The sequence below is a fragment of the Topomyia yanbarensis genome, chromosome 2, assembly GCF_030247195.1.
Source record: "Topomyia yanbarensis strain Yona2022 chromosome 2, ASM3024719v1, whole genome shotgun sequence".
Taxonomy (NCBI): Eukaryota; Metazoa; Arthropoda; class Insecta; order Diptera; family Culicidae; genus Topomyia; species Topomyia yanbarensis.
Genome location: NC_080671.1, coordinates 461,613,118 through 461,626,154, shown reverse-complemented (window position 1 = coordinate 461,626,154; position 13,037 = coordinate 461,613,118). Strand labels below are relative to the sequence as shown.

The following is a 13,037-nucleotide window of genomic DNA, read 5'->3' as shown; positions in this document are numbered from 1 at the left end:
GCATCAGAGACATAAAATTCTAGAACTTCTCCATTGCTCCACAAACAACTAATAACCTGACAGAAGAAATAACAACACACACACACACACACACACACCAGAGAAAAGCAAAGCATCCTTGATTATCAACGCGTTTTCTGTTCGACATTTTGAGGGACCGTCTAGTACTACATGGTACAGTACCTCTTGAGCTATACTCTTAAGTCCGTCGTCTGAATTAGTCTTTGATCACACATTCATTGTACATCCAAGATAAATTTCGGTTTTCCGCTAGAAATCCCAAGTGATATTGTCCGTGCTTTTCCAAAGGAGATGCGACGATTATTATTCGGAGCGCGATTCGTGTGTTTGTCTTATGGGATGAACGATACGTTAAAAAATGTGTCATTTTGTGTAAAAAATTGGTTATAAGCACAACAAAAATCTGAAACTTTAAAAACATCATTTTAAGTCAGTTTAATTGACAAATACAGTTAATGTCGAAGTTAATAAAGCCAATAAAATAAATATTAAACTTTTTTATAATACACATTGATTGAAAGGCGCGTTTCCAATGAAACGAGAATCTTTTTTGTGATGCTCTAGTACTAATTTTTCTTGCTGCGACTCTTTTTTGAGAGACGCTCATTATCTGACAGTTTAAAAATTACATGAATGCTGCCAACACTGCCCTTTGATTGTAAACATTTTCGTGCGATTGCGAAAATCCTCATCGGTCTGATTAGTTTTTGGTTTATATTCCTGGACTTCTAAAATAAATAAAGATCATAATGAACACAACAGAAACTTCAAGCAATACGTCTGCCAATACCACGGAAGATCTTCAACTAATCACCGACCCAAAAAAGGTCACCAAAGCGACGGAAATCATTCAACCTCTGCCTTCCACGACCGTAGAGCGGAACCTGGATCACGTCCTGGAAGCGGTGAAAACAGTCGACCAGACGTGCGATTTCAAGCGCTGTAAGCAAAAAACCAACATGATGGGATCGAACTGTGAATTTTGTAAGCAACGGTTCTGTTTCAAGCATGGTCTACCGGAGATTCATGGATGTGGTGAAGCGGTGCGAAAGCAGGAACGAGAAACATTCCTTCATCCACTACCGGCCAAAACGGTTCAGGCACAGGAAGATCTCAAAAAGGCACACGGTCGGTTGGACCAAAAACTGAAGCAAATGAGTTTGTCTCGGAAAGCAAAACCACCGGGTGGGCCTGGAGAAGGATCCTCTGCACGAGGAAGGGGCAAACGCAGGGGAAAGTCTTAAAACTGTGATTTATTCAAATACTTGAAGCTAAATACAATAATTATGAATCGTGTTTGATATCGTATTCAAAACATTTTTTTTTCTTTACCGTTGATGTAGTTGAATTATAAGTCTTACAGATTGTCCACTTCCCTTCTGGCCGAGGGTGCGAATTTTCTTAAGGGACATAATTGGGATTTTTCCTGAGAATGCAGAAACCTTCCATAATGGGTGTGAGCGAGATATACTCCTCGGTTGCCAGTTCAGCTCGTTCGCCCATAGCCAAAAGAACCGGGGTGGTGTGCGTTTGAAAACCGGTGATAGTCTTCGGTTTACCTGCTTGACCAACTACGTCGACGGCCTGAAAGAGTATTGAACAGAATGCCATTTATATGTAGGTACAAATGACCACAAAAAGCTTACCATTCCCACACGAACCGGAACTGGGCAGGGGCTTAAGTCTTCGGTGAAGGTAATCAGCATACGAGGCTGCATTGCGGTGGCCAAAGTATATAGTAGATAGTGCGATTTTCCCAGAATGACTGAAAAAGAAAATAGATGATTATGTAAATCAATCTTCTAACGGACGTTACTCACTATTTTTAACATCCATGAACGACACGAGTGTAGCCATTAATCCAGCCACAGCCACCGGACTCATCAGCTGACGATCGCTGTGGTACGGACTGAGTGTGAGAGTTCCCTTGCCCAGATGAGTCAGTCCTTGGGCAATTCTTACCATGAAAAGATTATTTGGATCCTTGGCATGATATTGAGCTAACTGGCGGAGCATCGCTGCCAATCGGGCGTTGTTTGTTCCAGCACCTACCAGACCCATAGCAAAGATTGCATTGTGAGCTACTTCAGCATCACTGTCATGGGAGAACTTGCTCAACGTGTCCAGAATGTTTAGCTTCGGATTGGACACCGAAATGAGACCTAAGGCTAACGGGACAGCACGGCGAATGCAGGGTTCGCAATAACGCAGTAGATTGCCAAACGATCGGAAAGCCATCTCAGAACCGATTTCTTCGCCCATAGCAATCAGAGCGATTCCCAAAACGGCTACCGACTGGCATGCAGACAGATCCTTTTCCTTGTCCTCTTTTTCTTTCTGAGTGGCAGCGGCTGCAGCAGCCGCATCCTTCTTCGAAGAGGAGCTTTCGCTTTCCGATGTAGCCGGTTCGTAATGTTCCGAGCATAGATGTAACAGCTGTTGAATTTTTAGTACATTTCCGGTTCCAGCGTAAGCGCAAATCTCAACCATAGTTTTTGCCATCGACCGGAAAGGTTCTTGGACGATTTCAAGCGCAGCTATGACAGCTTCTGCTGCTTCCTGTCGCCCGAGATATACAAAGCCAAGACCAACGGGAAGGAATCGAGCGTAAGTGTCCTTCACTTCCAACTCCGTTCGATCCATGATGGTTTGTAGAAGAATCTCCGACACCTCACTGTTGCAGGATCCAACGGCGATCATCCCGAGAGCCAAGGCAGCAATGCCCATCACTTCCATGGTGGATCCGGTTCTACGTTCCGTGTTAAAAACCGATCCAATCAATTCTAACACGACAGGCCGATTCGATCCAGCATATGCCAAACCGAGACCAAGGATTGCTCCAATCCGCATCGTACTGTTCTGATGAAGAACGTAATCCGAAAGCAGAGCCAAAGCCGGATCGACTTCATTTCGAACTCCACAATTTACTATACCACAGGCCAGCAAAGCACCGGATTTAATATAATCTTCATTCGAGTACAGATACTTATCGATTGGAGTTAAACCGCCATCGACATCCCACAACAGGATCAATCCCAGCGAAGCAGTCGCACTAAGCATTCCATGTTCCTTATTTTTGTAAAGCCACTTATTTCCGTCCTCCATCAAAAGCTTGTCCTGGCCAAAACCTGCATTTACAAATCCATTCACGAAACTGGCTGCCAAATTCTGTCTGGCCGAATCGATCTGCGAGGATCCGAACGGAGTACGAGAGTTATCCAGATGGGATTTGTACACATCCTCCGGTGTCTTCGGTTCCATAATGTCCAATTCACGAGCCAAATTTAGGAAGTGATTATTCAAATGCGAATTAGACATAATTTCCACCAGGTCATCATAATCGTTCGAACCCTCCGGCAGTTCCAGAAAGATCTGCTGCCGGCCGAGCATAAATGCCAACTGTTTCTGAATCGCCAAATCACCGCAGGTAGTAAATATATCCTGAATCAACTGCATGTCGTTGATCATCAATGCCAGTCGCATAGCTTGAGTGTACATTTTAAATTTTCTCGACAAATTCAATGCACACTTGAGCAGGCTCAAGTTCTCCGGTTCCGGAACGTAAGGAACACAACTTTGCAGATACAGGCACACCCTCGGATAAGCACTCTCATCCACGTACGCTTCCAGCAAATCCAATCGTTCGATTTCCATCAGCAAATCACAGGCCTCTGCCTCCGCATTGTGAGCCATGTTGTATGGAATAATCTGGTGAATCAAATGAATCAGCCGCTTCTTGAAATCGTCGGTCGTTTCCGGCCAGTTGGAAGCGATCTCACCGCTCAAATGGCGTACATACTCATGACCCCAATCGCCAATGCTTTCATTGCTGTCATCGCACAGCAGCCGATAGACCAAGCACTCCTTCCCCGTTCCCATGGTCATGGCCAGCACGGAAATTATCTCCGCACACAGTTTCGCCGCTGACTTATCTTTTAACGAGGCCGTCATCTTTTTATGGATCTCTTTCATCGTTTCAAAGTGGGACCGCATAAATTTCAGCGGTTTCGGAACCGACGTCATCGAGGTGGTCGATGCCTTGATGAGCTTGGCCATCGTTTCCAGTGCTGGCAGATAAAGCTCCACCGACGGTTCCTGCAACCGTTCTACCAACATATTCAACTCATCCTGCAGCTGTTTGTCCTCATCGCTCTGAAATTATGCGAGGATCAATGTTATCATCGAATCGGGCATAGGGACGACGATGACAAAGCAACTTGCATTGTATCGTACCAACCGGGCGAATATGGCTTCCAAGTTCCAACTACTTACCAGCTCAGTTTTTTCCTCTTCCTTTTCCTTAGTTTTGCCCTTTACCGGCGTCTCTTCAATTTTTTCCGAAGTGGACATGTTCCGCGACTGTTTGCACAAACTTTTTCCGCAAAATATTCCTAGTTGTTAGTTATTTTCTGTGATTTTACAGCGAGTTTTGTAGGCGATGAGTCGTGAAAACACAGCAACTTTTTTCAGGTTATGATACTCGATACTGAATGTCAATCTTGTGACGTATCTGACAGTTGTTGGAAGTTGATCGAATTTTTTATGTCGACTTCTAAATTCAAAACCAATTAACCTATTAATGCCCAACGTGCCCAACCTAATCTAGTTTAGGGCTAGATAGTTTACAATTCAAGCATGATTTTTGAAAACTGCGAAACTCGCATTTGACCCAAACAGAGAAAACGGCGATGACATTTTCGAAGTTTGGTTTTAAATGTTATTTAAAAACCATACCAATTTTTATACCAATTATTCAGCCAAAATGCTCACCAAAGGTGCCTTTTCATTAAATGGAACGAACATTCGCGTTCAAGACGTTCAAAAGAGCGTTATGAAGAAAAATTAAAGTTACGATGTATTAGTATCACGCTTACAGTTTCGTCGTTTTACTTTCGTTAGTTTTGGTATCTTTGTTGCACTTACGTTATTTAAGTTTCGTCAATTGTGGTGACTAATCTTATCATTTTTCGATCAATTCTATGACTGAACTGTTCCGCCGAGGCAGTATGCCGATGAGGACAACCAACATTTGTAGTTTGTCACTTTTGAGCAGTGTGCAAAAGCCAAATAAAGGTTACGTTATTCTGAGCATCACTCTTACACTTTCGACATTTTTCAATTAGTCGATTTTAGCATCTAATTTTTGCTCGCATTGTCACAAGTATTTGGATTTGATCTACTGTAGGATAGATTTAGAGAATCAAACATAAAAATGTGCTGAAAGTGTATCTGTTCGGATAAGTGGTTTTCCAAAAAACTGTTTTGTAGCAACGCCTTTTATGTTGACTGTAGCTCAAACTAGAATATTAAATTTACTTAGTTGTTTCCAAATTTTTAAAGAAAATTTACTTACAGCAATAGTTTCCTTCCCACCTGTTAACCTCTCTTCAATTAATGCCAACAACAGTTTCCTCGACCTATCAATCCTTTCCTTTTTTCCTACTCCTATACAAACAGCATATCAGAACTGTTAATTTAAATATATTTTTAATCACCTCACCTTAGTCTCCAAATTATGGTGTAGTTATAATGTCCGCACTGTATAATGGCCTGCCACACTCTAGCTTAATCATTTGCCTTATATATTATATTACACAGTTTCCTGTCTCCTGTCACTATTTGACCAAACAACAATACCAACGTTAACTTCAATCCCTTTTGGTTGGTTGCTCGTACCCAATCCACGTTTCGCACTTTCCTACAGGTCATCGTGTAGGTTCAGTCGGTCGTGCCCTGCGGCGCTAGCATTTCCCCCGCCCGTAACACTGGTTCAGAATTCTCGGTTCTACCAGATTTACTCTGCAGCTCCAGTGCCGCAAGTTTGGCTACAGGACGACGAAAAACACCTGAGGCCGTCCGAACCATCGCCTGCCGAATCCGTCCATCTTTGCCTCGCATCACCTTATCTACGATTCCTCGAGTCCATGCTCTTCTCTTGCCACCATCAACGATGTACACCAGCTCACCTACTTCGATTGGTTGTCGTTCTTCGTGCCATTTGGGACGCCGGTTGACCCCAGGGATGTACTCCTTCAGCCATCTCTGCCACAGAACATCGGCCAATAGCTGGGACCGCTTGTAGTCGTCTCGCAAAGCTGAAGCAGGATCAGTCGATCGAATGCCCATCGGGTGCTCTCCTGGAGGATAACCTCGCAAAAAATGATTGGGTGTAAGTGCTTCTGAGTCGGCTGATTTCTGAGGAACGTATGTCAACGGTCTTGAGTTGATGATGTCTTCGGCCTCTGCCAACACTGTCAGCAGAATTTCATCAGTAAGCTTCCTGCCGTCGTCTACTACTTTTAACGCTTCCTTTGCTGACCTCACTAGCCGCTCCCAGCATCCACCCATGTGAGGGGCTGATGGTGGATTGAAGCTCCACTGTGTTCTTGCATCTGTGAAGGTTTCTGCACATTGCCTGTGAATTTTCTGAAACTCTCCGGCTATCTCCTTACTGGCAGCTTGGAAGTTGGTACCGTTGTCAGAAAATATTTCCAGCGGTAGTCCTCTGCGACAGATAAACCTCCTGATGGCCATGATGCAAGCTGGGCTGCTAAGGCTGTGTGCAACTTCCATGTGAATCGCTCTCGTCGTCATGCACGTAAATAACGCAACCCATTTTTTTTCTGACCGCCTGCCAACAGAAACACTGATTGGGCCGAAATAATCCACTCCAACATATATAAACGGTCGTAGGTTTGGTGTAAGGCGCTGAATGGGTAGCGGAGCCATTCTTGGGACTGACGGACGACATTTATGAACTTTGCACCACGTACAATCCTTAATCACCTGCCACACCACTGCTCTAAGCTGAGAAACGTAAAATCGTTGACGAAATTCGTTTACCACTGTCTCTCGGTTACAGTGCCCAAACTTTTGGTGATAATAGTTCAGTAGCTTCTTGGTGACATCGTGGCCTTTTGGGAGTACTATGGGAAACCGCAAATCAAAGGGCATGAAATCTGCGTAAGCCGATCTTCCTTCCATCCGTATGACTTGATCCTCGTCCAGCAACGGCGACAACTGATATAATTCACTGTTTTGATCAATCGATAGCAATTTTCCTGGCAGCAGCTCCTTGTTCTTAAGCAAAACTTTAAGTTCATCTTCGTACGCGTCTTGTTGCGCTATTTTAAAAACCTGGATTTCGGCTTTTCTGTACTCCTCGCGAGTTAATGACGCTACGATGGCTGGAATGGTTCGCTTGATCAACCTTGCTTGATTCGCTGATGCTAAAAACGTTTGAATCGGCGATTTGCTTCCCTTTTTCCGGCAGTTAGTAATAAACCGATATACACACGCCACACTTCGAACCAGAATTGGCCACTTGGAAATCCTTTTCGTGTCAACCAACGGTTCTAGAAACTCGATTTCATGGTACAGATGACATGCTCTAAGCTCTTCCCGGACGTTTAGTGCTGGTAATTCGAAATTCGGCCATTGCTCTTCAAATTGTAGAAGAATGTTTGGACCAACTACCCATTGCCCCTGATTGGTTAGAGGAGGGCCACTGCCCCACTTCGTCAAAGTGTCTGCTATATTTAATTTGGTGGGAATCCGACGCCATTCATCAACGCTCGCCAGACTCATCACTTCTCCGATTCTGTGTGCCACGTACTGCCTGTATATTTTATGGTCGGAGCGAATCCATGACAGTACAGTTGTAGAATCCGTCCATAGAATTCGCTTATCAATTTTCAGGGAATGGTTATCCTTAACCATATTGGATAGCCTAGCACCCAAAACTACAGCTTGCAGCTCTAGTCGCGGAATTGACATATACTGCAAAGGAGCTACTTTGGACTTGGCCGCTACGAGAGCACATTTCGGTTGACCGTTGATGACTGCTCGAAAATATGCAACGCACCCATAAGCGTTTTCACTTGCATCGGTGAAGATGTGTAGCTGGAGTGATTCGTAGTTCTCCGTCGACGTATCGGGAAAGTAGCAACGCGGAATTTTCAGAGCTTCGATTTGCGGCATCAGTGACGTCCAACGATTCCATTTAACAGCAGTTTCGTCATCTATTTCGTCGTCCCAGCAACACCCACTCCGCCAAAGATCCTGTATAATCATTTTGCCGAATATAGTGAACGGCGCCAATAAGCCTAGGGGGTCGAACAGGCTCATCACGCAACTTAATACCTTCCGTTTGGTGGGTCTGCGCTTACCCGAGACAAATGGCTCTAGATCATCGCGTAACTTTGTGGAGAATACAAATACGTCATCAGTGGGGTTCCAGGACATACCCAAAACTCTTTCTGTGCTGTTAGTTTTGTCGGTATTGAAATGAATTACTTGTTCCTCTCTCGGCTCACCCATGTGGTTCAAAAACTCTTCCGAGTTGGATACCCAATTGCGTATCTGGAAACCTGCTTTAGAGTGTATGTGTTTCACCTCGGTCGCTCGCTTTACCGCTTCTGCAATCGTGTCTGTGCTGTCGAAATAGTCGTCGACGTAGTGGCCATTAACAATAGCTTCAACAGCATCTGGAAACTGCTCTGAATAATCCTGTGCGTTTCGATTTTTGACGTATTGGGCAGAACACGGTGAGCTGGTTGACCCAAACGTCGCCACGTCCATGACATAGGTGTCTGGTTGGCTGGCGGGATCTTGGCGAAATAAAAACCTCTGCGCCTGCTTATCGCTTTCCTGTATCATCAATTGGTGGTACATCTCCTTAATGTCACCACCAAAGGCAACACGTCGCTCTTGGAAGCGGCTGATCACAGCGGGTAAACTCGCTAGCATATCCGGTCCCTTCAGCAGTATTGAATTGAGTGACGTACCTTGGACGGTCGCAGAAGCATCCCACACCAACCGTATTTTGTTTGGTTTTTTCGGATTTAACACGACATTTAGAGGAAGGTACCATACTTTGCCGTTGTTCTTGCTTGCCAGATCATTTGATGTAGCTTTATGGCAGTACCCTTTTCGCAAGTAATCGTCAATTTGCTTTTCAACGATCTGCTTCAGTTCTGGATTCTTCGAGAGCTTGTTTTCCAGGTTCTTCATCCTTCTCAATGCCATCGGGAAACTGTCAGGCAAATGGGGGTCATCGATTCTCCATAACAGTCCGGTTTTGAATCGATCGCCAACACGAACGGTAGTGTTATCAAGAATATTTCTGGCTCGCCGATCGTCTGCAGACTCGGGTAGAACTGTTACACTGATGCCAGATTCTTCCAGGGTATAGTGACTTCTTATCAGATCGTGCAGATCTTGGTCTGACGTAGGCCCTACTGCGTGATGAGCCGTAAATCCGTCCGTCGCATCATCCTCGCTTTGCGGACCGTAAACCGTCCAGCCGAGTCTCGTTCGAACTGCTATCGGCTCACCTGGATTTCCGATGCGTGATTCTAGAGGTGCGTACACATGAAGGTGTTTTAAACCGATTAGTATTCTTGGCGCACCATGGCGATAGTCAGTCACGGGCAGTCCTCTCAAATGTTGATACCGTGCCGCTATATCAGCAAACTGCAATTTCTGTTCAGGCAACTGCAACTGTTCGACAGTATGGACATTCCGAAGCATAAACCGTTCAGCAGAATTCGTATTGGATATGGAAAGATGTAAACATTTGGATTCCCGTTCAAGCCGAGTCATTCCCGCCGTCCATTTTACCAGAATTGGCTGTGACACTCCGTCTAACTTGAGTTCATTTGCCACCCGCCTTTCAATTAGCGAGTATGACGACCCTTCATCCAAGAAAGCGATTACATTCAACGAGTGATTTCCGTTGTGCAGACTAATTGGAACCATTCGGAAGATAACTGGCTGCTGTGACTGAGCATTGTGAGCATTGCACTCCGCCGTTCGCAATGGGATGGCGCGGTTTGGCGGATGGAGTAAAGGATGATGCTTATCTCTACAATTACCCACATTGCATTGAAGTTTAAATCGGCAGCGTGATTGGCCATGCTCATTAAGGCACAGTTGACAAAGCTTCCACTTCTCGACCGCTTTCATTCTCTCCTGAAACGTTAATTTTCCGAAATCTTCACAGTATCGAACACGATGATCGATTCGATTACAAATCCGACAAGGTTTCCGGTTCGATTCGCGTGATTCAAACTTCTGAATCGTATCTGTATCTGAGCTGCGTTGATTCAAAAGCGGCTCTGAAATTCCAATGTGCGTGTGTACATAGGCTTCCTTTTCCTTCCGTTTTCGATCATTTCCAACTTTTCCGGATCTGTTACCTAGTTCCGAAAACGATTCAGTAAAGAGCGTAACTTCACTAGCCTCGGAAACGATTTGCGATAGAAAATCCGAGAATGTTTTGAGGGTTACTTCTGGCTGTTGCCGCTTATAACGTACCCATTCCAGCTTAGTGCTCGACGGCAGCTTTTCGACTAGCTCTTGGATGAGCATTGGATTTATCAAATGGCTCCGAAGCCCTGCAGCCACCAAGTGGTCACAAAGCTGTTGCAAAATCATACCAAATGATATAAACGATGACAATCGTTCGATACGCGGCGGATCCGCTTTTCTTGCTTTCGACAGTAGTGTATGAAGAAGTTGTTCAGGTCTCCCATATAATAGACGGAGCGTCTCGATCACCTGAGGAACCGATTCCGGAAGTAGAAGCCTACTGCGTACCGCATCTAATGCAGGGCCTTTAATGCTCTCTTGTAGGCGACCAAGGTTCTCCAAGTCTGACCAGTTGCAAGCTTGATTTCCATTTTGGAAGCTGCTTATAAAAAGCGGCCACTCTTCTGGCTTACCAGTGAAGATGGGAAGCTTCTGAAACGGCCCTTTCCGAGCCGCCAACTGTGTCTTGGTGAGATCACCATCCCACTGTGGAATTCTTTCACAATCGCTTCCACAATCGTCGGATTCATAAATTAAGCTTCGGCGTGAATTACTGGCGATTCTGTGGGAAATCTTCGAAGCGGAGCTTTCTTTCGAGGGCGAATCATCACGATTTCGAGGTTTCGTATGCAGATCAGGTTTTCTAAGCAGTTGATTATTTCCAGTAGATTCCCCGCGCTGTTTGCTCGAGTTCGGAGTGGAGATTTTTGGATATGCTCCTCGAAAATCACTAGGGACATTTTCCTCTAGCTTTTGTTTTGTTGGATCTTGTTGCTTATCCTTCCACGCTACTTCTTTTACAACGTTGCATTGGGTCCACCCGGCAACTGTGCTTACAAATTCTCCGTGTTCGTTCGCAATGGGTTCTTGACGATATTCCAACCACATCGAACTTCTTTTTTTCTGAAATTCCTCCTCAGCGGCCCTCTTCATCTCCAACATTTCACGCTCAAGTTCCAACTGCACCATCCGTTTCTCATTTTCTCGTTGTAGCTGTCGCTGGAAATTCCGCCGCTGGATTTCGCGCATCTGTTCCAATTCCCGCTTGTGCTTTAATTCGGCTTTTGCTTGATCCCTTTCATGCGCTTTCCAGGCATCGTCCGGACTATCCAGTCCCAGGTCGATGACAGACTCTGACGGTATATCCTCGATCCCTTGCACAAGAATTTTCCGATCCGTGCACTTTTTGCAGTGCCATGTAGTATTGTGAATATCTTCTTTCACGCCAACGCAACTAAAATGAAACCAGGTAGAGCAATTGTCACACGAAACCATCATTCCGTCGGCATGGTCTGGTCGATTACAAGCACCGCAGTTGTAACCAGTGGTTTCGAGGTTATGGTCCGAATTTTTCCCAGCACTCATATTGCTTTTGAGATTGTTCGGATAAGAGGTTTTCCAAAAAACTGTTTTGTAGCAACGCCTTTTATGTTGACTGTAGCTCAAACTAGAATATTAAATTTATTTAGTTGTTTCCAAATTTTTAAAGAAAATTTACTTACAGCAATAGTTTCCTTCCCACCTGTTAACCTCTCCTCAATTAATGCCAACAACAGTTTCCTCGACCTATCAATCCTTTCCTTTTTTCCTACTCCTATACAAACAGCATATCAGAACTGTTAATTTAAATATATTTTTAATCACCTCACCTTAGTCTCCAAATTATGGTGTAGTTATAATGTCTGCACTGTATAATGGCCTGCCACACTCTAGCTTAATCATTTGCCTTATATATTATATTACACAGTTTCCTGTCTCCTGTCACTATTTGACCAAACAACAATACCAACGTTAACTTCAATCCCTTTTGGTTGGTTGCTCGTACCCAATCCACGTTTCGCACTTTCCTACAGGTCATCGTGTAGGTTCAGTCGGTCGTGCCCTGCGGCGCTAACAGTATCAGTGGTGCTTAGACTAACATAACTTGCATTCTTTTTCTCTAAAATATTGGCCAGAATTAAGGAACTGCGTACTCTTGTTCCCCTTATAGAAACATTACCTATAATGAGCAATTTAGTAGAAAGATTGTAGTATATTTTAATGATTTAGTTACAAACACCGATTAAATTAAAATAACGTAAGTGTTACAGCAGTACCTAACCTAACGTAACTAACATGACGAAACTGTATTTATGCACTGTTGATGTGTCAGTTGTTTGATCGTCATTATTTCGATTGCGCATTTTTCAGCTGCATTACCGAATAATGAAACGAAAGTTTGTCAGCATGTACATTAAGATGCGTAGAATGCGGGGGAGTGATAATCTCAGTTTGTTTACATTTGTTAGTTACGGTGTTTTAAAAAATCATGCTTGAATTGACCTTTCTACCCCCGTTAAAAAAGAAACTGTGCCGAATTATTTCGTGAGGAAAACAAAAAAAATGCACTGCAAAAACCGGTTGAGGTTAGGTATTTAGTGAGGCAAACAAACCAAACTCCTTTGGTTTGACTTTGCATCTGTGGTTGTAAATGAGCTGTCAGAAATCTTAATTCGGGAAATTGACCATTATATGAAATGCCTTAACCTCACAAATTTGACAAGTGCTGGTCCTTTTGTTTACAGTTTGGACTTAACAAATTTGAATTTCATTGAAATAAGCTTAGTGCTAATAATTAATTATCAAGAAATTTAACCGCAAAATTACTTACCGATTCAGAGAACACTAGAAGTAATTGATAAACAAATAATTGGTTCACTTATCAG

At 43.9% G+C, this 13,037-nt stretch overlaps 3 protein-coding genes across 3 annotated transcripts; 1 reads left to right on the top strand and 2 right to left on the bottom strand.

Moving 5' to 3' along the window:
* Positions 1–666: 666 nt before the first annotated feature.
* Positions 667–1,317, top strand: LOC131686020 (DNA-binding protein SMUBP-2). The gene has a single exon (XM_058970132.1). It carries the CDS (start codon positions 771–773, stop codon positions 1,263–1,265), a length of 495 nt encoding a protein of 164 aa, XP_058826115.1. The 5' UTR covers positions 667–770; the 3' UTR covers positions 1,266–1,317.
* LOC131686012 (26S proteasome non-ATPase regulatory subunit 2) lies at positions 1,257–4,519 on the bottom strand. The gene is made up of 4 exons (XM_058970112.1): positions 4,294–4,519; positions 1,842–4,173; positions 1,668–1,786; positions 1,257–1,605 (listed from the first exon to the last, which is right to left on the bottom strand). The coding sequence occupies exons 1-4, from the start codon at positions 4,369–4,371 to the stop codon at positions 1,423–1,425; spliced, it is 2,712 nt and encodes a 903-aa protein (XP_058826095.1). The 5' UTR covers positions 4,372–4,519; the 3' UTR covers positions 1,257–1,422.
* A 1,220-nt stretch (positions 4,520–5,739) lies between these two features.
* On the bottom strand, positions 5,740–11,697 carry LOC131681180 (uncharacterized). Its single transcript, XM_058961891.1, has one exon. It carries the CDS (start codon positions 11,695–11,697, stop codon positions 5,740–5,742), a length of 5,958 nt encoding a protein of 1,985 aa, XP_058817874.1.
* Positions 11,698–13,037: the final 1,340 nt, after the last annotated feature.